A 24926-nucleotide genomic window follows, 5' to 3' on the forward strand; every position below is an offset into this window, starting at 1 on the left:
TAACATTAATATCTTTTCATTATTATTTCCCGTCTGTAATTACATGATATTTATCGTTTGGGAACAATGTTTATCGTTATCAGATTTCGTTATCCACCCGTGCCATTTCGTTATCCAGCCGAGCCCTTTTTGCACTTCGCCCTTTTTTCATGCACGCCCTCTCAGTTTAGGTTCCCTTTAAGTTCAGGTGTCCTTTCAGACAGAGCACTTGATTTGCATGCTTGTTCAGGGACATGGTCTATGGATAAAAAGTACTGGAGGCAGATGACCAGCAGGACCCCCAGGTAATGTGCAAAAGGAAAAAAAATATGTCAGCCTCCAAATTCCTCTCACATCAGGCATAATAAATAATGATAATAATAACAAGCTAACAACAACAACCACCAAAAAAATAGCGCTTTGTGAGCATTTAATTGTATGCCTTGTAATACAGCCTCCTCTCCACTAGAGGGAGTAGGTGCTCATCTTTTGCGGGACTCCTGTTATCTCCAGCTAATCTATTCTTATGTACTCAGTGGCTGTCTTTAGTGTTGTATAGGAGGAATCCTGCAGTCATGATCAGTGATGCCTGCTTGTGTTATCCTTTTCTGTGGTGCTGAAGCTGCTCAGCTGACATTTCCCATGCACTAAGGGGAACCCAGCTGCTTCTCAGCGAGGACGGACGAAGCAAAGGTGTCTGCTCCATAAAGGATCACTGTTCCGAGGCGAGAGTTTATCTCACAATCCATCTGAACATGAAGATGCATACGCCATGGGCTCGCTTCTACACCAACAGCTGTTGCCTGTGTTGCCATGTCCGCACTGGGACAATTATCCTTGGAGTGTGGTACCTGGTAAGCAGCATCCTTCCAATTCATCCTTCGCTTGTAGCATCGCTAATCGGATGCATGTTTTACAGAACACGGCACAGACATAGCATCCTTATTATTATTTTATTATCATCATTTATGTATATAGCGTCACCATCTTCCCAGGCACTCTGTATAGTTCACATTCTTTTTATTTAGCTTATGCTGCTTTTCAGGTTGTAGCAATCCACTCTGTTATTGTGCTTTAAGGGACCACTATCACAAAATATATGTAAACACATACCTATAAGAAGTACATTTTTCTCCAGATTACTATGCACTATAAATTACTTTTCTTCTATGTTGATGTCACTTACAGTATGCAGGAAAAAAATCTGACAGGTTTTGGACTAATCCATCTCCTCTTAGGGGATTTTCAGTATTTCCTTTTACTCTTTACAAAAGCACTCACTGGAAAGGATCTATTCAAAGATGTTAGCCAGTCTCTCTAATTTGCACTCTATTCTGTCAGTTGGACTAAGCAGCTACCATTCAGCATGTGCTTTTGAGAATAAAGATATACCCAGAGAAACCCCCATGAGGAGATGGACTAGTTGAAAACCTGTCAGATCTATAAGATTTCTACTGTCTACTGTAAGCGACAGGAACATAGGAGAAAAGTCATGTATAGTGCATTTTACTCTGTGCCAAATGCACTTCATGAACATATGTATTTTAAATCTGTTTCCGATAGTGGTCGTTTAAGGCTCATTTCAACACTGATAAAATCAAGTCTGCAACGTACTTGCTGTATAACATAAAACAGCATACTCTGCCGCTATACGGCCACATGAGCTTCTCTTTTACATTTTTCCAAATTTTGCTATTTAGGGTTTGTTTGTCTTTTAATGGTTGTGTCTGAAGCCTGCTCCCAATGTTGTGTCATCGTGTCCCTGGTCTATTTTAAGCTGGATTGTGTCATGTATGATTTTAATATTCCTGATGTGCTTCTCAAGGCTTTAATATTAAGTCAGCTTAATAACTTAAGACAGGAGTGGCTGCTACCTACTGTACTCGTAACTGGCTTTTAAAGCTAAGGTCAATGCGGATTAGATGCTGGTGTGCTTATGTAATTTGATTTCATACAGTTTGTTATGTGGACGGCTTTTGTACTAAATTATAGCTTATGACATCGGTCAGTTTTCAGAATTACACAAATATATTGCTCCTCACAACAGGTGCCGTCATAAGCCGCTTTTGCTTTCACTGCATTAAAGAACCACTATTGCGAAAAATTTAAAACACATACATTTAAAATGTACGTGTCTCCTGGAGTGAAATGCAATATGCATGACTTTTTCCCTAGGTTGCTGTCACTTACAGTAGGTAGTAAATAGCTGACAGATCTGACAGATTTTGGACTAGTTCATGGCGGATTCTCAGTACAGCCTTTATTCTTTACAAAAGCACTCCCAGGAAAAGACCTATACAAAGAGGTCAGTTAGCTTCCCTATTGTTTGCACACAATTTTGGCAGTTGGACTGAGCAACTGCAGTTCAGTAAGTGCTTAATGAAACAATAACTGAGGATCCATCATAAGAAGATGGACTAGTCCAAAACTTGACAGATCTGCTAGATTCTCACTACATACTGAAAGTGACAGTGACATAGGAAAAAATAAATGTATAGTGCATTTTGCACTGGGACAGATGTACATTTATATGTATGTATTTTAAATTTTACATTTTTTTTTGCGATCGTTGTCCTTTTAACATAAAGTTGGATTCGACGCAGGAATATAATTTTCTCTCCATTCAAGTGTGGTTGTCATTGGTACAGAGTCAGGTTCCCACAGTTCTGGGAATGAGCACTGCATAGACAGGCTGTTGAACATTAAGCGCGCAGTATCCATTACTCACTGCAGACGGAAGGAGGTACAATGGACAGGGATAGGTAAGAAGACAATGCGTTCATTTACTGCTTGTTATTTAGTGAGCAACTATTGCTTAAGGACAATGTGGGGCAGCTAAACATGCACTAGATTATCAGCTGGGAGCTGGGAAAATGCAAATTATCCAGCATGTTAACATAGGCTTAAAGAGACACTGAAGCGAAAAAAAAATTATGATATTATGATTTGTATGTGTAGTACAGCTAAGAAATAAAACATTAAGATCAGATACATCAGTCTAATTGTTTCCAGTACAGGAAGAGTTAAGAAACTCCAGTTGTTATCTCTATGCAAAAAAGCCATTAAGCTCTACGACTTTCAAAGTTGTGGAAAGGGCTGTTTTCTGACTTTTATTATTACTAAATTACTGTTCCTGAACTATTTACTTTTTCTCTGCCAGAGGGGAGGTCATTAGTTCACAGACTGCTCTGAAAGACTCATTTTGAATGCTGAGTGTTGTGTAATTTGCACATATTATAGAATGATGCAATGTTAGAAAAAAACACTATATACCAGAAAATAAAAATATGACAATATTTTCTTTGCTGCTAATCTTCTAGTAATTATTCATAGTACACAACCAATTCACTATATCATATATATTTTTTTTTCGCTTCAGTGTCTCTTTAAGTCCTTGAAATGATGTGCTCTTGCACAACCACGTATATAGTGTAAACCTGGAACCAAAAACCTTCAGTGATAGTTGGCATTAGCATCAGTCAGGCTAGGAGACTGCTCTTTTTGCAGTACCCTTAATAGCCACAAGCCTGGTCTCAGACATCAGACCAGCCCCCTGTAGACTTGAGGAGTCCAGCAGAGTGATGCCACTACATGAAGCCTCACCTGTATCTTCAGAAAAGGCTCTGCTACTTGTATGGACTGGATTACATTGTGTGAGGCACCTGCTTTTTCTCCATGTGAGATGGCAAGAGTTCCTGTAGAGCCAGGCCCGGATTTACATCACAGAGCCTATAGACACAGATGTCCTGGCACCTTCGCCCTCCAGAAACCCACAAACCCCCGCTGAACTGCACCACAAGTGTGCTGGCTGACCCAGCTGTGACTATTCCCTTACCAACCATAGGCAGCTACAGGTGTCCCTTAGCATTAGGTAGCCAGCTAGTGGTGCACCCACTGAAGGGAGATCTTGTCAGTGGAATGCCGAGAGCGAAGTGACTAAACTCATTTAAGCATAGAAAAGGAGGGAGCCGTGAAGGGAGGGGATTGAGCCACCCCTGCATCATCAGGCGCCTGTAGGCGCGTGCCTACAGTGCTTTATGGTAAATCCGGCCCTGTGTAGATCAAGATCATTCATGTCATGAAGAGAGATGGGACATAATGGCCTCAATTCTGGTAGCTATGTTCTATATTTCTCCATTTCTGAACATGTGGTAAAACATGAGGTAAGACATAAGGTAAATGCATAAAGTGATGTAAAACATGAAGTATTTCAGCGGTAAGCATGCAGTAAATAAACAATAGTAGTCTTTAATTGTCTTCCATAAGTTAGGAAAGTCTTTGGAAGATGTTTTTTTTTTTTTTAGGCGGGAAGTTGTATTTGATTATGTAGCAACCTATGAAAAGTATATTTATAGGCATCTTTTATATAATAAAAAAAATCCTGTAAGTATTTGGAGTTTTATTTCTACTATTATTTTCTATTACACAGCCTGAATAGGAACAACACTAAAACAGCAATAGGAACTCCACTAAAAACTGCAAAATGCATACAAACTGACTTTGCCTCCAGGTACAGGCAGGTCTTAAACTGATCGGTAAATTATGTGCTAACATTATTATTTTTATTATTATTATTATTTTTTATTTATATAGCGCCAACATCTTCCGTAGCGCTGTACATAGTACAAACAAATAATGGGGAACAAATATACATAAGAAATACAAGACACTGTACAGTCATGACATTGAATAGAATAAATACAGATACATACATAGTTGATGTGTAGTTGATACATGTACATATGTTAAAATTACAGCAGTATGAGAAACACTAGGAGGAGGTCCCTGCCCTTGCGAGCTTACAATCTAGAGGGTAGTGGGGAGGAAACAAAGGGGAAGGAAACACCAGGATTAGTGGGTGAGCCAGTGTGCCTTCAGTGCTGCCTATAGCAAATTATAGGCTTGTCTGAACAGGTGTGTTTTCAGAGTACTTTTGAAGGTTTTCAGAGTACGTTTGAAGGTTTCCAGACTCGTGGCATGACGAACCGGCTGAGGGAGAGAGTTCCAAAGGAGAGGGACCGCCCGTAACATGCCCCCCCTAATGTTCATGAGAATAGCTATTTTTGGTAAATTACCTCATGAATTACCTCATAATTTACCTCATGAGGTAAAACATGATTAAAACCTACCAGAATTGCTAAATGTCATTAAATCATGAGGTAAATTACCTCACATGAAGTAATTAGTTTGATAACCCTACCAGAATTGAGGCCTTCTTCGACCCACCCCTCAACATCTAGAATGAAGACTACTGTTCATGGAACCAGGAAGAGAAGTACTGACCGTCCATACATGAAAAAAGAGAAGAAAAGATTCATGAGAGTACAAAAGAACAAAACAAAACAAGAATTTAACAAATGTTCTACACAATTCCAACCTAAAAATATATAAGATCATCTGACCTGAATCTTTATCTTTCCCTACAAAGTAGGCCCCAGTGGATGTATTTCTTTTGATCTATCCTGGAGAACCTTTCACTGAGATGTTTTTATATTTCTCACTAATGTCAGTCCTATTGAAATGCCAACAAATAGTTGGGAATTATTGAGTGATCACGATAGTCCCTCAATTTGCACTAAGAAATTACTTTTTAAGAACATTCCTCTATTAAGATTGAACAAGAGATTTATAGGCCAAGGACCTTTGAGAGAGGAAATAGAACATAGCCACAATATTGTAGTAGCTTAGAATGATAGATGATAGAATAATGTAAAATAGTGAAAGGGTACACTACTCACAAACCACAAGAGAAGTGCTACTGTTGCTAAGTGACTCAGGAAGTAGTGCCCAGTGCTTCCCTTCCGACCTTTCAAACTTCTTTATTGGTCCTTAAAGGAACATTATCAATTAATATGTTTTGTTTTCAGTTGAGATAGGAAATGTTTGGGAAGTGCTGCTTAGTACTGGTGTATTATTATTATTATTATTATTTAGTATTTATATAGCGCCGACATATTACGCAGCGCTGTACAGTGTATATATATATATATATATATATATATTGTCTTGTCACTAACTGTCCCTCAAAGGAGCTCACAATCTAATCCCTACCATTGCCATATGTCTATATTATGTAGTGTAGTACTGTAGTCTAGGGCCAATTTTTAGGGGGAGCCAATTAACTTATCTGTATGTTTTTGGAATGTGGGAGGAAACCGGAGTGCCCGGAGGAAACCCACGCAGACACGGAGAGAACATACAAACTCTTTGCAGATAGTGCCCTGGCTGGGATTCGAACCAGGGACCCAGCGCTGCAAGGCGAGAGAGCTAACCACTACGCCACCGTGCTGCCCATATAGACATTTGAATCCTTATCTCTTTGTTTACTGTTGTCTAATTCTGTTCACACTTTTCTGAGGGCAGTCTTCTCTAATCTGATGGCAGAATGAGCCATGAGGGGAGGGGGGAATGCCCTCACAGTGCATCTGTTAACCCTGTGTATGCAGAGAGCTCAGTAAGAGACCGGCAGAGCTTTCTCTCGCAGAGAGCAGAGGAAATGTATCTTATGTGCAACATAAACATTTGTAATTGTGTGTGTGAAACCTGATACCTGACAGGCTTTTGTTTTCATATAACTCTGCTTCAATATTACGCTGTTCTTAGCATGTCAGACTGCAGAGATTCACACCTCTGCAAATGAGACATTTCAAACGTAGCTAAAATCTACACACAATTAATTACAGCTTTTACCTCTGATATTTAACATGAAAAGTAGGAAAATGTTTACACAGCTGCTACAACATTATTTGTACATTGTCATTTTAGAACACTTGGGTATTGATAGCGTTTCTTTAAAGAGACTCTGAAGTCTCATAAAATTCAAATTTTTATTTTAAAAATCTCTTTTACATCATTCTCTTAACTAAATTGCCGCATTCCTGCAGCTGAACACTAAGTAAATCCACCCAAACTCCCCCCTAACTCACCCCCGCAAAATCCACGACTTTTTTTGGTCGTGGAATTTGCTGCTGTAGGAGGCAGAGCTTTCAGCCGCAGCTCTGTCTCCATGCGCGTCTATCAACGCGTATCTCCGCCTCTCCCCCGCCCCTCTCAGTGAAGGAAGACTAAGAGGGGGCAGGCGGAGGCGGCGATCTGGCGCTGATAGACGCGTGGAGAGGCAGAGCTGTAGCTGAAAGCTCTGCCTTTCATGGAAGCGCTGCCCAGATTGCTCCCTGGGGAGTTTTGGGGGGATTTAGTTAGATTACAGCTGCGGGGATGCAGCGTTTTAGTTAGGGCAATAATGTAAAAGAGATTTTTATTTCAATAGTTTTATTAATTTTAACAAAAACAAGAGTAAGAACAGCAATCATAATAATGTATCAAATAGTACAGCGCTATAACAACAGAAAAGTAGTGCAAATACATGCATATTATGTCGGTAATTAACATAACCATATAAATCCTGGAGGTGTGGAAACTGTATGAGAGGTGAATGACATAGGCCAGGGGGTTGGAAGACACATAATGGCATCCCCGTAGTAAGGTAGTTCCATATTGAAGGACCGGCTTGCAGAGAAGCTTATGCTGGGAATACACGGTTCGTTTTTGCCTTCGTTTAAACCTTCGATTCGTTCGGTAAACGAATCGAGTGTTGAAAACGTATGTGAAAATAGTCATAATCTCATTATAGTTTCGATTAATAGACCCCAAAAACGAACGACTAGTGATCGAACATGTTTGATATTATCTCTCTTTATCCATCTAATCGAGTCATTGGTAGGCTTGATGGCTGTTCAGATCGATTATATGTTCGTTTATGCTAGTCCGTCCCTGTAAAAAGGGATTTTCGTTTCGTTTCTTTGCAGCCTTCGATCATTGGAAAAACGAAACCATCAGAATCGAAAAAAAAAACGAAACCGTGGGTGGTGATATTAACCGTATGACCGATTATTTCGGGATCGAAAAGGACAAAAGGCACAATCGAAACGAAGGTTTAAACGAAGGCAAAAACGAACCGTGTATTCCCAGCATTAGTGACTCACTAGGGAAGGTAGCAGCTGCCCATTCATAATACCAAACATGGTCGGGCAGAGCTATCAACCCTGAAATACAATTGGGAGCTTATGAGGTCCTGTCTCCAGTGAGACAGGATCTTTGTCTCAGTCGAGGAGGAGATTGATTATTACGAACAAACTCTAGAAAGGGGGTATCTCGGGGGTGCGGTGCCAGTAGTGGCCTAGGTAATACTATACCTTGTCGGAATTACTATTTACAGGTGAAAATGAGTGAAGAAAGAAGAGAGGGAAAGAAGAGAAAAGGGGTCAGAAAAAGTAGAGAGAAGAAGACCATGAGAGCGGGAGCCTGCCTGTTCCTCTTCAAAGAGAACAAATTGTAAACTGAGCACGTTAGCCCAGGTTAAAAATTGAGTTGAGAGTTAAGAGCTCATTTCGGACCCTAATATATAATTGACGAGTGGAGACCAAGTTTTATCCAATTTTTTCATGTTAATAGAGATTTTTAATATAAAAAGGTCGATTTTATGAGACTTCAGAGTCTCTTTAAAGAGGAACTTTAACCCTAGATTACACTTCATTCCAATCAGTAGCTGATACCCCCTTTCCCATGAGAAATCTTTATCTTAATGCCTTTTTCAAACTGGATCTCCCTCTAGTCCACTATAGGGATGCTTATTCCAATTCCGCGGAACGGAAATTTCCGCATTTCCGATCGGAAATCACATCTCTGCATCGATATGCGGAACGCGGAATTTGTTGTAAATCCAGGAAATTTCCGATATACCGACAATCAGTAATTTTAAGCCAATCAGAAGACTCGGGATGAATAAACCAATCAGAGAATGAGGATTTGCTTTGCTGTAAGCTGTAGCGGAAATTTATGCGGAAATCCGTTGTACCAATAGTGGGTAATTTTGAGCCAGTCAGAAGACACTTTTTGACATATGACATGATGAGATAAACAGGTGTGTGTACAGTACAAAACATATTAATAAGCAGGCTGTTTACTTGTTTTATTTTTCTGCCTGAAAGAGTTAATATCTAGGTATGGAAGTGACAGCTTCTGTCTTGTCGGTACCTTGTCAGGAATATAGTAAGCCTCACTGATAAGTTAATTATAACCATAAATGTTTTCCTGGCAGAATACAACTTCTGTTGGCAGGGAGAGATAAAATACATGAACTATTGACATTTTTTTTAAACTCTGGGACACTTAATACGCTGCCTCTGATTAGAGACAGTAAAACATTCAACCTACTTTGTGAATGTTTAAATATATTAAAAAACCTACATAAAAAAGTCATTTTTAGGAGTAGGATGACAAATATAATTGTTTATCTCATCAGTTTATTTTCACCTCGTGTTCATTTTAACACAAAGCCATCTTGTGAAATTGCTTTTCTGAAAAATAAATGTTTATCCATAATATATTGTTGAAAAAATGAACTTTTCCTTTGAGAACATTATTTGGATATGATAAATGTACAGGTGAGCTGTAAATTGATGTTAGACTTTAGCTCAGATGAAAGAAGAGAACAACAGTTTCCAAGAGGTCACCATAAAGTCTTGATGAGTTTGTGTTCTTTTCCCAAGTTGGCAGCAGTCGGGATTCCTGTCAGTCTCACACGGTGAACATGAAGCATGCTGGCGTGCGATAGGCCGACACTGTCACATGTGCGTTGCTTGTGTATGGATGCCAAGAGGTCTTAGTCTGTAAGGGAGGGGTAATCCAATGTGGAGGCTTAACCTTTTTGCTCTAGATGACATCTTTGAAATTAAACAGCTCACCTGGCTTTTCTCAGAATACAGAACCATGCTTAGTTTCTACATTTGAGACAGGTCTTTGGGTTGTTTGGTTTGTTTCACTTCTTACAAGCTGTTCAGTTTATCCTTCCTACAAAGCACATTGTTGCGTGGCTTCACATTACATAACTGCTAACTTGTAATTCTTTCAAGACAAGTCCATAAACTAAAGGCAGAGATCATTTTTCTCCAAGGCACTCTAAGCATAGGCAGACACAGTTTTGGGCATACTGATGGAACAGTGTAGGTCAGCAGCACACTGAAAAGTCATCATTTTGCTCTTTCTTCCAATAAGGTAGATCAGAGTGTAGGGCTGGCAACTACTGCTGCTCTACTCAAGATCCACCCCTTCCTGACACCGGACACTACCAAGCTGCCCATCCATGCCCTCATCATCTCACGTCTTGATTACTGCAACTCCATTCTGTCTGGACTTCCGTTGAACCGCATTGCCCCCCCTACAATCAGTCATGAATGTGGCTACCAGACTCATCCATTCTTCTCACTGCTCCGCATTCCGATTACTGACCAAAATGCATATTTTCAAGCATTTATAGATGCCCAGAAGCATGGATTTACATCGCAGGAGCCTATAGGCACATATGTGCTGGCACACTAGATTTCACCCTCCATGAACCTACAAACACCTGCCGAACTGCACTGCAAGCATGCTGCCTAGCCCAGCTGTTACTTCTCCCTTTAGTTCCCTTGCCCGTCATAGGCAGCTACAGGTGTCCCTTAGTATAAGGTAGCCAGAGCTTTTCCCCCAAGTAGTAGGTAGCTAGAGGTGGACCCGACTGAAGGGAGATCTGATTAGTGGAATGCAGAGATCCACTGAGTAACCTCTCATTTACAATCCGCTTGGGACTCTGCATAGGTAAAGCAGGAGGGAGGCACTAGGGGAGGGGAGGGAGACGCCTTTCCATCATCAGGTGCCTGTAGGCATGTGCCTACAGTGCCTTATGGTAAATCTGGCCCTAGATGTCTAGAATCAAAGATATAGCTACAGAACCATGGTCCCAAGTAAATATTCTACACTGTCCCCACTTAGAATTGTGCTGTACTTCCCCCTCAACCTGCTTCCCAAAGACAGCACCAATAACAGAGTCCTGAGCTCAGGTGTACGAATCATCAAAGTACACCTAGAAGTAATCATTAGTTACCACGGTAACTCCAGTGAAGAGACAGTGGCTGATGTAGTGCCCTAGGTGGGCCCTCTAAAGCAGGTTCTCGGTTGAAGTCAGTGCTTCTGCGACTCCTGCACTTACATCCCTGTCTACAATGATCTCCATCAGCAAAAAAAGAGGATGACAGAAAAACAAATAGCTTTAAATATGTAGCCAAAGAAATAATTAAGATATTGGAAAAAAATGTTCACTCCTACAGAGGACAGTGGGGAGCTATGCCAGAACTTGTCTGGCACTGCTTGGTGCTTTTAGCAGGTGCTGACTGAAGCTTTTAGTAGGTGTTGACTGGCACTTCGCGGGCGATGACTGTCTGCCACTGACTGGTGCCTTCATCAGCTGCTGGTTGGCACTTTCTGGTGATTTCTCTGGCAAATTCATTCAGAAATGGAAGGAGTAAGGCACAACTGTAAACCTACCAAGACAAGGCCGTCCACCTAAACTCACAGGCCAAACAAGGAGAGCACTGATCAGAAATGCAGTCAAGAGGCCCATGGTGACTCTGGACGAGCTGCAGAGATCTACAGCTCAGGAGGGGGAATCTGTCCATAGGACAACTATTAGTCGTGCATTGCACAAAGTTGGCCTTTATGGAAGAGTGTCAAGAAGAAAGCCATTGTAACAGAAAAGCATAAGTCCCACATAGGCCGTCTTTAGCAATATCACGCATGGATACAAACTGGGCCTCCAAGTTCTAGGTCGCTATCATCAGCAAGCGTACGCTGAGCACTGGCTACTAACTGTACACACTTTATGGCTAAGATGTGGCTCTCAGGCCTATACTCATCTAACTGTGAATGTCTTTAGGTCAAGGTTAATCCGGGTCTGCCGCCTCTGGGTAGTGTCCAGCCGACTGCCGCTGTCCTCACTGTATGGTCGCTAGGTCCCCCTAGTTCCCGAGCGACTGCTACGGCCTTTCTCTGCGCTGGTCTGGGCTCCCACCCTGCTCCGCACCGCTTGCTCCTGCTCATGTCCTCTCTCCTCCATGCTCTCTCCCACTCCCCTCCTGGCTCCAACTAGTTCCCGCCGGTTACACCCTTCTAGACCCTGCCCCCTGGGCCTGCTCTGTATCTCTTTGACAGGCTGTGCGGGGACCCGGGAAAGTCCCAGCAAATTCCCCTACTTTGCATACTGTGGTCACCTAGCAACTGGTTATGCAACCTTTCTTTCGCTTACTGCCCTTTCTCATGCGCCGTTTTGGTTCTAGCAGCATGATACTTAGTCTTAAAGGCGCCACACACATAGTAATGTTTTAGTAATCTGTAACCCTCTTTTTGGGGGGTTACAACTGAACTCTCTAGTGTGTGTATGAGGCTTTAAGCCAGTCTTTCTTAACAGTTTCACCCTAGCGGAACCCTTTAATCATTTTTGGATCTCAGGGAACCCCTGTATTAGTCGAAGGAGGGGGGATTTATTTTGCAGACGGCACACTCTTTAAAAAAATGGTGAGGCTGAAAACGTTATTAACTGTAACAACCTTCTTGTTTAGCCACCATTCCATGGTCCTCCTCTATAGTTCTTCCTATTACAGTAACCTGTGGTATTGTTTCTTATTATAGTTCCCAAAATTATAATGTGCCCCTATAATAGGGCTGTTTATTATACTGTCTCACTATCCTACTGTATTTTATTACTGTGCTCCTTATTATGCTAATCCCCAATGTAGCCCTTCTTTTTATAGAGGTGCCAAGGAGGTATTTTTTCACCTCACCAACTGAGACCAGTCTGACCAGAGGGTGGAATTCCAAGGAACTCCTGCGATGCCCTCAAGGATCCCTGGTTGAGAAACCCTGCAGTCGTTCAGTTATTTCCACCTATTTTGACAGCATTCTGGGAACATTTTGGGAATCTTTGTTCAGACACAGCGCTCAGCAACCGGTCCAGGATACCTAGAGGTGCCCTGCAGCTGGAATGACAGCAAAAGTACACGATAGGTTGTTATTTAGTGATCCAACATAACAGACACCTGAACACAAGGGCGTATTTGGGCAATATGGAGCCTACAGCAATTTGGCAAACACTGACATTTCACAACCCCTCCACAGTCCGAGTCCCCTTCCCCACTAAAACAGCATTCTTTCTCACATTTCTCACATACATTTGTTATGGTTGCCTGTGTTTCTTGACTTGGGAAATTGCTGAAGTTACTTATGGAAATATTTCTTCTTATTCCCTCTCTGTCCTCTTTTCTAAAAGTGTCTAGTGTATATAAGCTGTGTTTTAACATCTTATAAATATACTGAAACAAAGTCTGAAGAAGGCTTATTAGCCGAAAGCTTACTTATTGTCTTCCTCTACGTTAGCCAATGCATGGTATCATCCAGATTCAAAACTAAGTGTGTCCTTCATACATAAATTAAGTAGCCATGTTCCCCAGATAAAATAATTAATCTGAACTGAGATCTGAGTGATTCGGAGGCATGGGGCAGGCATGGCAGCGCAGTACAGGGGCAGCATGGTGGCATGGCACAGGTGCAGGCATGGCAGCGCAGTACATGGGCAGCATGGTGGCGTGACACAGGTGCAGGCATGGCAGTGCAGTACAGGGGCAGCATGGGGGGGGCAGCACAGGTGCAGGCATGGCAGCGCAGTACAGGGGCAGCATGGTGGGCGGCACAGGTGCAGGCATGGCGGTACAGCACAGGGGCAGCGTGGTGGTGTGGCACAGGTGCAGGCATGGCAGTGCAGTACAGGGGCAGCATGGGGGGGGGGGCAGCACAGGTGCAGGCATGGCAGCACAGTACAGGGGCAGCATGGTGGCGTGGCACAGGTGCAGGCATGGCAGTGCAGTACAGGGGCAGCATGGGGGGGGGCAGCACAGGTGCAGGCATGGCAGCGCAGCACAGGGGCAGCATGGTGGGCGGCACAGGTGCAGGCATGGCAGTGCAGTACAGGGGCAGCATGGGGGGGGGCAGCACAGGTGCAGGCATGGCAGCGCAGCACAGGGGCAGCATGGTGGGCGGCACAGGTGCAGGCATGGCAGTGCAGTACAGGGGCAGCATGGGGGGGGGGGGCAGCACAGGTGCAGGCATGGCAGCGCAGCACAGGGGCAGCGTGGTGGTGTGGCACAGGTGCAGCATGGTAGCGTGGCACAGGTGCAGGCATGGCGGGGCAGCACAGGGGCAGCATGGTGGCGTGGCACAGGTGCAGGCATGGCGGTGCAGCACAGGGGCAGCATGGTGGCGTGGCACAGGTGCAGGCATGGCAGCGCAGTACAGGGACAGCATGGTGGCATGGCACAGGTGCAGCATGGTAGCGTGGCACAGGTGCAGGCATGGCGGTGCAGTACAGGGGCAGCATGGTGGGGCGGCACAAGAGCAGCATGGTAGCGTGGCACAGGTGCAGGCATGGCAGCGCAGCGCAGGGGCAGCATGGTGGCGTGGCACAGGTGCAGGCATGGCAGCGCAGTACAGGGGCAGCATGGTGGGGCGGCACAAGGGCAGCATGGTAGCGTGGCACAGGTGCAGGCATGGAAGCGCAGCGCAGGGGCAGCATGGTGGCGTGGCACAGGTGCAGGCATGGCAGTGCAGCACAGAGGCAGCGTGGTGGGCGGCACAGGTGCAGGCATGGCAGCGCAGCACAGGGGCAGCATGGTGGCGTGGCACAGGTGCAGGCATGGCAGTGCAGCACAGAGGCAGCGTGGTGGGCGGCACAGGTGCAGACATGGCAGCGCAGCACAGAGGCAGCATGGTGGCGTGGCACAGGTGCAGGCATGGCAGTGCAGTACAGGGGCAGCATGGTGGGGCGGCACAAGGGCAGCATGGTAGCGTGGCACAGGTGCAGGCATGGCAGCGCAGCGCAGGGGCAGCATGGTGGTGTGGCACAGGTGCAGGCATGGCAGTGCAGCACAGAGGCAGCGTGGTGGGCAGCACAGGTGCAGGCATGGCAGCGCAGCACAGGGGCAGCATGGCGGCGTGGCACAGGTGCAGGCATGGCGGCGCAGCACAGCGGCAGCATGGTTACCATGATGCTGCGGCGCCCATGGCATGAGCCATGCTTGTACCCCTCTAGATATGCCACTGACTGAATTTTAGTGGGGTTGGAGGGCACCTATAGTCTGCCTACATTTCTGAAGATCTGAAATTGCCATTTGAAAATCTATTGTGTATTTATATAGCTGTACAATTCTGTACAATCCTGAAAAATAAGGAAATTATCTGGAAGTTTCATGCTTGGTAATCCATTCCTATGTTGGTTTGTTTTAACTATGTACACATCACGTCAGCCGTCAAACAAAGCACTGCAAAAACTACCTTTTCCCAATAAACAGTTATGATACTGGAGTATAAATCCGTCACCCTGTATGATTAATAAATACTTGTGGTTACATCTGCCTTTAGCAGCACTGCACAGCTATGCTGTCTATATTTCGTTTTGTTTTTATAGACCTTTCCTGGTTTATCTTCCAGCTAAGTGGCTGCTGGGATTGTAGCGTATGTCTCCTGGATTGTATCACACAGAGCGCTATTTGCTGACTCTAATCTATATCTGCTGTGCCTATGTCCAGCAATGTAAGCTCTGCCTCTGTACATTGTGATGTCATGTGGGAAGAATGCTCTTGTAGGACCTCTTTAGGGTACAGTCAGGGCTGCATTTTATGGAGCAGAGTTCTGCAGCTCTCCATGTGCGAAAACGTATGGGACTAGTACTAAAGAAAATGCAGATTTCTATTCTACATTGACGTTATGCAATTACCCAAAGATAGTCACAAGATGGCGCTATATCCACTCACTGTTTACTGCTGTTCTCTAGAAATAGTCAATGAGATGCAAATAATGCCAGCGCACATTTAAAGTGACACTTAAGCGGAAAAAAACGTATGATATAATGAATTGTATGTGTAGTATGGATAATAGAACATTAGTATCAAAGAGCGGAGACTCATATTTTTATTTCCAGTTATATAGCTTTTTTTATATATATATATATATATATATAACATTGCATCATTCTGTTATATTTGCAGTTTACAAACTACATTCTGCATTTTAAATTTTGAAACAGAGCAGAACTAATGGCCGTTTGAACTGACAGTAAAATCTTATATGAAGTTGTCTTCCACTGTTTCTTTGATGTATTAATACTTCAGAAAATAGCACTGATCTATGACTGAATTAGTTGGAGAGCTCAGAGAAGCTCTTTTGCTCTTTCTTAACTCTTCCTGTACTGGAAACAATATGAGACTTATATCTTTGCTACTAATGTTCTATTTCTTAGCTGTACTACACATACAATTCATGATATCATACGTTTATTTTCACTTTAGATTCCTTTTAAAGTGGAATGAAACTCAGCATTCCCTCTTTGTTCTAAAAAGATTATTTACATCATAAAATATACTACCACAAAAAATTGTTGCAAAACAGCATTCAAACAGTTAAACACAGCGCTTTGTTCTTCAGTGGAAAGCTCCTTGCTTCAGTGGAAAGCTTTTGGCCACATCCAAAGAGGTGATAACATCTTTTGTTTACATTCCTTTGTCAGATACATTTAGTAAACATTAGCTAACTGTCGTAACTGAGCTGTACTGAGCTGAGAAGCAGAAAAAGCTGAGAAGTGATCGCTAGATAGATTTCAATATATAAATACAGCAGCTATGCAATACAATGTAATGGCAGCTTTCGGAGCAGATAAACTGTACTTGTCATTTGTAAACAGGCAATATTACTTATGCATAAAAGCAAATATGATAACTGTATGGGTAATAAAAAGTAGGGAAACACATTTTTTTTATTGAATGTTATATAAGAGTTTTATCCCACTTTAATGCAAGCTGTATGCCGCTTGGAATTAAGCCAATCCAATTTATGTTCTGCCACTTTTGATTGGCCCAAATCTAAGATCCACAAAACTTGTTTTCAATTGACCATCAGTACAATCTCTACCTCAACCAGACCATCCCTACTGTCCTTTATAGTGTTTCCCATTTTGTTTCATTATTCTTTAGTTCAAAATATATTGGTCATGTGATTGCTGACCAGCTTCTGAAATCCAGTGTGCATAGCTGATATAGGAGTGTCTAGCAGACTGCTGGATATACCATCCTCTCCTTTAGATGTCTGTGGCGTGGTTTAAGTCCCTCCCCCTGCTGCTGTGTCAGTCCACCTATGTGGGTGTTGCTGATTGGACCAGAGTAAGTGAAGGCAAGCTAAGTTCTGTTCACTAGAGCATTATATACACAAAGGGGCCTATTCATAAAGGTTGCAACCAGCCTTATTGGGACAAAAGTTTCATCATTTCTGCACAAATAACATCACTTTTCAGCCAATTATATAAACGAGGCAATAAGCAAAAAGGTTCTGAACTTTTCTTTGGCTGTAAATTTCAGCAGAAAACTAGAATTTAAAGGGGCACTACAGCGAAAAACTGTAACATTTAAAATATGTGCAAACATATACAAATAAGAAGTACATTTTTCCAGAGTAAAATGAGCCATGCATTACTTTTCTCCTATGTTGCAGTCACTTACAGTAGGTAGTAGAAATCTGACAGAAGTGACAGGTTTTGGCCTAGTCCATCTCTTCATAGCGGATTATCAGCAAGGCTTTTATTCTTTATAAAGATATTCCCTAAAAAGGGATGCTGGCCAGCTTCCCTGCTCCTTACACAGTTTTTTGGCAGTTGGACAGAGCAACTGCCATTCACTAAGTGCTTTTGAAAATAAATATATCCCTGAGAATCCCCTATAAAGAGATGGACTAGTCCAAAACCTGTCACTTCTGTCAGATTTCTACTACCTACTGTAAGTGACAGCAACATAGGAGAAAAGTAATTTATGGCTCATTTTACTCGGGAGAAAATGTACTTTTTATTTGTATATGTTTGCATAGATTTTAAAGTTTACAGTTTTTCGCTGTAGTGCCCCTTTAAGATCCACGGACAGACATATTGATAAGGTGCCTGATCAATGCTTTATAGATTGCTTGATAGCATTTACCATCAATGTAGTAAATGTCAAATACTGTAAAGGAGAACAGAACAAAGCACAGATCTGAGGAACAAGACCATGTGTTTTATATGTTACGTTATTCAAAAATTAGGGTGCCACTTACCCAACCACTGATATGTCTTTGGGGGTTATATCTTCGCTACTGCCCCCCTACTTTGAGATAGTAATATTGTTCCAAATTCCAATCTTCTAGGGGAATTCTCTGTTTCTAGAGCATGCATGTTGAACTCCAGCCCACAAGCCATTAAATTTGGCCCTCAAGTGATTTTCCCACTTTGCATTATGTTGGGTCCTCTCTAGACCACCAGGTAAGCTACAGTGGGTTGCAAAAGTATTCGGCCCCCTTGAAGTTTTCCACATTTTGTCATATTACTGCCACAAACATGAATCAATTTTATTGGAATTCCACATGAAAGACCAACACAAAGTGGTGTACACGTGAGAAGTGGAACGAAAATCATACATGATTCCAAACATTTTTTACAAATAAATAACTGCAAAGTGGTGTGTGCATAATTATTCGGCCCCCTTTGATCTGAGTGCAGTCAGTTGCCTATAGACATTGCCTGATGAGTGCTAATGACTCAATAGAGTGCACCTGTGTGTAATCTAATGTCAGTACAAATACAGCTGCTCTGTGAGGGCCTCAGATTGTCTAAGAGAATATTGGGAGCAACAACACTGTGAAGTCCAAAGAACAGACAAGACAGGTCAGGGATCAAGTTATTGAGAAATTTAAAGCAGGCTTAGGCTACAAAAACATTTCCAAAGCCTTGAACATCCCACAGAGCACTGTTCAAGCGATCATTCAGAAATGGAAGGAGTATGGCATAACTGTAAACCTACCAAGACAAGACCATCCACCTAAACTCACAGGCCAAACAAGGAGAGCGCTGTTCAGAAATGCAGTCAAGAGGCCCATGGTGACTCTGGATGAGCTGCAGAGATCTACAGCTCAGGTGGGAGACTCTGCCCATAGGACAACTATTAGTCATGCACTGTAAAAAGTTGGCCTTTATGGAAGAGTGGCAAGAAGAAAGGCATTGTTAACAGAAAGCATAAGAAGTCCCGTTTGCAGTTTGCCACAAGCCAGGTGGGGGACACAGCAACCATGTGGAAGAAGGTGCTCTGGTCAGATGAGACCAAAATGGAACTTTTTGGCCAAAATGCAAAACGCTATGTGTGGCACAAAACTAACACTGCACATCACTCTAAACACACCATCCCCACTGTCAAATATGGTGGTGGCAGCATCATGCTTGGGGGTGCATCTCTTCAGCAGGGACAGGGAAACTGGTCAGAGTTGATGGGAAGATGGATGGAGCCAAATACAGGGCAAACTTGGAAGAAAACCTCTTGAAGACTGCAAAAGACTTGAGATTGGGGCGGATGTTCACCTTCCAGCAGGACAATGACCCTAAACATAAAGCCAGGGCAATAATGGAATGGTTTAAAACAAAACATATCTATGTGTTAGAATGGCCCAGTCAAAGTCCTGATCAAAATCCAATCGAGAATCTGTGGCAAGATCTGAAAACTGCTGTTCTCAAACGCTGTCCATCTAATCTGACTGAGCTGGAGCTGTTTTGCAAAGAAGAATGGGCAAGGATTTCAGTCTCTAGATGTGCAAAGCTGGTAGAGACATACCCTAAAAGACTGGCAGCTGTAATTGCAACAAAAGGTGGTTCTACAAAGTATTGACTCAGGGGGCCGAATAATTACGCACACCCCGCTTTGCAGTTATTTATTTGTAAAAAATGTTTGGAATCATGGAGGATTTTCGATCCACTTCTCACATGTACACCACTTTGTATTGGTCTTTCACATGGAATTCCAATAAAATTGATGCATGTTTGTGGGAGTAATGTGACAAAATATGGAAAACTTCAAGGGGGCCGAATACTTTTGCAATCCACTGTATATTGGAGGTGAAGCCCTAGAACCCCTAGAACACCAAGGAAGCCATATGAGGGAAGGAGGGGGAAAGCACTAAACATCAGGGAACTGTATAGGGGAGGGGCATTATACACCAGGGAACTTTATAAGGTAGGAAGGTGGCCAGTAGACATTGAGGTTCGCCCGCGACTACGTCCCAGTGTACAATTTCGGCCCACTTTGTATTTGAGTTTGACACCCCTGTTCCAAAGGTTTAAAAGCACCTCTATTTCCTCTTATTGGCGGTGGAGTTTGGGGTACAAAAGAGGTGCCATAGGGTGTAGTAGTAGTGTGTGGAAGATCAGCTTACCTTCTCAGTGAAGACACAGCATATGGGATATTCAACCTTTATTCACAACGCATTTCGCCGGACACAGCTGGCTTCAGCGGATGAAATTTAACGCCAAATGTGTAAAAGCACTAGTGGCGCATAGCTCCTACTTTAAAATTACAATATATTATGGCTGTTCTTACTACATCATAGCTCAGACCTAAGTTGGTATATTCAAAGGCTTTCCTTTACCTAGGTAAGTATCTGTTTGTTTGTTTTTGTCTAGCTTGCAGTTAGAGTTGTCTTTAATAGTGTGCTGTGGGTTTCTTTTTCTTTCTTTCTTTTTTTTTTTTTTTAATTCTATTTAGGTAGGGAATCAGCTCTCAAAAATAGAACTAGAAATTTTGACCGTCAGTTTTGGGGAATTCTTTGACAGCTGCAGTTTGAAATGGAAAGATCATTTTTAATAACGTTAGATTTGTGCACTACAGCGCCAATCTATATTTATGTAAATTTTTATAATGAATGAGGAATTAACTTTTAAGGCAATGTCTGCCTAGTTCCTCTGGCTCAATGCAGCTTTCTGCGCACCTAATTCCTGCTGCCCTGTGATTGGTGCCTGTCCTGCAGACTGCTGAAATAATCCAATAAAAAAGCAGACTGTAGAGAGGAAAACAAGCATGTAGCTGCTGTAATCGCTTAACAACTGCTGACTTTGTGCATTCCTCTATGAGCTGACTGGCTGTCCAGGGGAAACAGAGTGATGACATCACTTTTCAATTAACCAACCCAAACAGCAGTACAAGTAAAAAACATAGTTACCAGGCAGTGATTGCTTTATCTCTCAGGTTGTGGGAATTGATGTCCAGCTGTTCCATAGCAACAGCACTAAAATGCTGATGCACACTGCTGCTAGGATGAGTTGCTATGGTGATTAGGAAGAGTTTTGTGCACTGCCATAGAAAAGCTTTAATCTGAGAGATGCAAGCTGGGTCGGCCATAGCATAGGGTCCATGGTGCCCCATACAAGTGTATTCTCACAGAGCCCCTACCTGGACCACCATATATTTGCTTCCATAAAAAGCATTGTGAGGATTTTTTCCTTTTTATTTAGCAAATGTTATAAACATTAAGTCGCATATGCAATTAATTAAAAGTAAAACCAGAGGTAAAAATAATCTGATGAGAGAAACAATTGAATCTACTCCTAAAAATGACTTTTTTAGACATCTCATGGTTTTATTTTATGTATAAACATTTACAAAGTAGATTTAGGCCCCATTCACACCTAAAAACACAAATGTAATCGGTTTGCGTTTTTGTGCGCTGTTTTTTTTCCCCCTCCCGGCGCTCCACTGCGCACTGCATTTTTGTAAAAAGCGCTTTTCTAAGCACTTTTTCAGAGCGGTTTTGTAATTCACTCCTTGATGCCAGTCAGGAAGTGAACTCTTTGACCCGGAAAAGAATAAATACAATGCATGAATGCAATCGCTGCACAAAGTGATTTTGTGAGCATTTTGCGGTTTTTCCTATACCTTCCATCATAGCAAAAACGCCTCAAAAATGGTCCAGGCACCACTCTGCTGAGCGAATCAGAAACGAACCGCTCAGCTGTGAACTCTCTCATAGGGAATCATTGCACAAGCATTTTGTGGGCGATTTTAAAAATCGCCTGCGCTTGAAAAAAAAGCGGAAAACGCCACCCTAGTGTGAACGGGCCCTTAAAGTGGATCTGAGGTGAACTTTTACACATTGCATAATTGTGTTCCTTTCCTATTGTTTATAGGGCATTCCTCAAGCCAAATACTTTTTTGTTTTTGTTTTAATACTCTAATTCCCTATAAACTAAAAAAGCCACGCCCACAGGTTTTCAGAGAGCCAAGGCAGTAGCAAGGGCTCATGGGAGTTTAGTCTGGGCAGGAGGAGGGGGAGGTGTTACTAGCCATTGATTTCAGAGGCAGAGGGGAGGAGGAGAGGGGATTAGGCTGATGGCTCAAGATACAGATAAGCCTGCCTCTGTGTAATGTTTACAAACAACATGGCCGCTGTCATTGTATCACAGGAATATATAATCATTTTCTATTAAAACTGTTTGCAGCTAGATTTGCTGTGTAAACCATCTAAGCTTTAGGTAACATATATAGACAAGTAAGGCCCGTTCACACTTGCGTTTTGGCAAGTAAACGGACCGGATCCTGATCGGATCCTGATCGGATCCTGACCTGATCCTGATCAGAATCCGGTCCGTTTGTATCAGGCATGCATCAGGCTGCCATCCGGATCCGTGGGCAAAAAATAGTTAAATATAAATAAAAAAATGTTGGGGTCAGCAGAAGGTGCACCTGGTGCACATGTACAATCAGGTTCCTCCGCTGTAGGCATCACCTCCACCTCCAATATTCTGCCAAACAGCTCCAGCACGTCTGTCACTGCTGCTCCACTCCAGACATGCTTGGCCCATGTGTCCCCATCCGAAATGGCCGCTTGGATACGCATAGGAAGTGGGGTAGAACGTCAGGTTTTTGTAGGCAGTGTGTTCTGTGCCTTCCGTTTCCCATTGGTTTCTGTGTTCCTGATGGTGCTGTCAGGCTCAGGTCAGGCTCCGGTCAGGATGCGTGGGCCGGAGATCCGGACACAAAAAATAGCGCATGTTGGAAAAGAGTCCGGATCCGGTCCGGCTCCGTACTGTACGGAACGTACGTATGTGAACGTCCGCATAGCCTTTGCATTGCTATGCGGAACGTACGTTCCGTTTGTACAGTATGCGGTCCCGATCAGATCCGGAAAATCCGGATAGCGAACGCTAATGTGAACCGGGCCTAACTTGTTATAGTTAGTTTTTCATCTCGGATCCGCTTTAATGTTTTATTGTCTCTGCTCAATTGCAGTGTCTAAAGCATCCTAGATGGAAAATACATGAACTATTGACCTTTGTGTTTATCCTCTGCAGTGAGAAGCCCAGTTATCTGCTTAGGAAAGCGTTTAATATCTGTAATTTGTTATCAATGAAAGATGCTATAGCCAGACTGGAGGAAAACTGACAGATGCATAGCTGGATAGCTATTTTAAAGAGAAGATGAAAAAATATCACCTAGGAGCAAACTCAGGGGAAAAAGTTAGTTGAATAAGGCTGGTTTCACACCAGGACGTTGCGTTTTAGGGGACGTTATGGTCGCATAACGTGCCCCAAACGCAACGCCTGGTGCTCTCTAATGTGGACGTCGGAGTGAGCCGCGTAGTGCAGCTCACTCTGGCGTCCGTGATGCGTACTCTTGGACGCATGCGGCATCACGTGGTCCCGCCGGCCAATCGCTGCACAGAGCGGCCGCTCCAGGAAGTAAACACTGCACGTCACTGAGTGCAGTGAATATTAATTAGCCATGTGCTTGGCCGCTCTCCGCTCCTCCCCAACATTACAGCGCATGTGCAAGCAGTCTAACGCGGCTCTGCCGCTTATAAAGTACTGCATGCAGTACGTTCTGTTATGGCGCAGCGTTACTGAGTAACGCAACGTGGGCACTGTGAACAGCCCATTGATTTTTCATTGCTGTGCAGTGGGGTGCGTTACAGGCTGCTCTAACGTGCACCTGTAACGTCCCACTGTGAAACCAGCCTAAGGGCCTAAGAGCTGTTCAAAATTAGCCACATAATGGCCTCAATTCACTAAGCTTATCTCCTGTCTTTAATAACTCTTCTAGAGCTGTTACCATGGTGATAAGGCATGTAGTATTCAGGAAACATTTTACCTCAGGCGAACCTAAAGTTAACTCTTCTGTCTTTAAGTTAACTCTTTAATCCTTAAAATAACTCCAGAGTTAAAGACAGGCTGTTCCTTAACTGCGTGTGAAAATAACTACAGAGGAGGTAACTTAACTACAGAGGAGGTAACTTAACTACAGAAGAGGTAACGTAGGAATGAAGAGATATGATAACTCTCTTACTGTGTGGAGGTAAGTTTTCTCTTGCTTTATTATCTCCAGCATGATCTTAGTGAATTGAGGCCAATATGCTCTATTGGCTGTTCACATTACTTCACAGCTCATAGCTACGTTGGTATTTTAAAGCAAACATTAACTCATAACACATGCTCACAATAAGCTAGAATTATAACAGCAACTGAGGTGAGAAAAGTGAAGGATCTTAGCTTCCAACTAGACTGCAGATTGTTTTGTACTCGGCCAGTCCACCATCTAGTTGTGCATTAAACATGTTAGAAGTGCTCTTTTATGTTGTCAGAATACAGATGGGGCCATTATGCCCACTCCATTGTGTCTCATTTCAGCAGAGGAAGCTTTTGTGTAAATGTATAGGAGGAGGAGGTTGGAGTCCCCCTTTTTGATGGTATTCATGGTGCTCTGCATAGCCACACAGGTTACACATATTAATTCTAGCCCTACATGCAACAGAATAATCCACAAGAAAGACGCTCGTTTGACCATCCTGATCACATCAGCCAACCCGTATATGCTGAGGGGGGAGCTGGTCATATCAAGATGTTTATTTTATCTTGCACGAAATTTGTTGCAAAGGCGAAACAGTGTTTTTTACTTCACTATTAAGTGTGTGCAATAAAACCGCCGACTGTCTCTATTTATGACGCTTCTTACATCTTTATTAGGAGAAGATGAAATCACAGACCAGGCAGTCTTCATCAATGCGTCGATCAGTGCAGCGGTGTGTGATTCATTCAGCCTCCGACAACCGCAAGTAGCTAGATTTATTCCGTCCATTATGCGCGATGTGATCAGGTTTATTTCAGTCGTGAATACTTGGAACACATTTGCCGTGGTTAGAAGCCTGGCAGGTTGGACGGTTTCTCCATCAGTATCGGATTGCTGAGAATTGTGAAC

The 24926-nt window shown here is 43.0% G+C and overlaps 1 protein-coding gene across 1 annotated transcript in view; it reads left to right on the forward strand.

Annotated features, from left to right (window-relative positions):
* The first annotated feature begins 515 nt into the window (after positions 1–515).
* LAPTM4B (lysosomal protein transmembrane 4 beta) overlaps positions 516–24926 on the forward strand; it is a 145831-nt gene continuing 121420 nt past the window's right edge. Inside the window, exon 1 of the mRNA XM_068237703.1 lies at positions 516–833. Within this exon, the coding sequence (XP_068093804.1) occupies positions 735–833 (99 nt within the window). The 5' untranslated portion in view covers positions 516–734. The remainder of the gene's footprint in view (positions 834–24926) is intronic.

The sequence above is a fragment of the Hyperolius riggenbachi genome, chromosome 5 (assembly GCF_040937935.1).
Source record: "Hyperolius riggenbachi isolate aHypRig1 chromosome 5, aHypRig1.pri, whole genome shotgun sequence".
NCBI classification, from domain to species: domain Eukaryota; kingdom Metazoa; phylum Chordata; class Amphibia; order Anura; family Hyperoliidae; genus Hyperolius; species Hyperolius riggenbachi.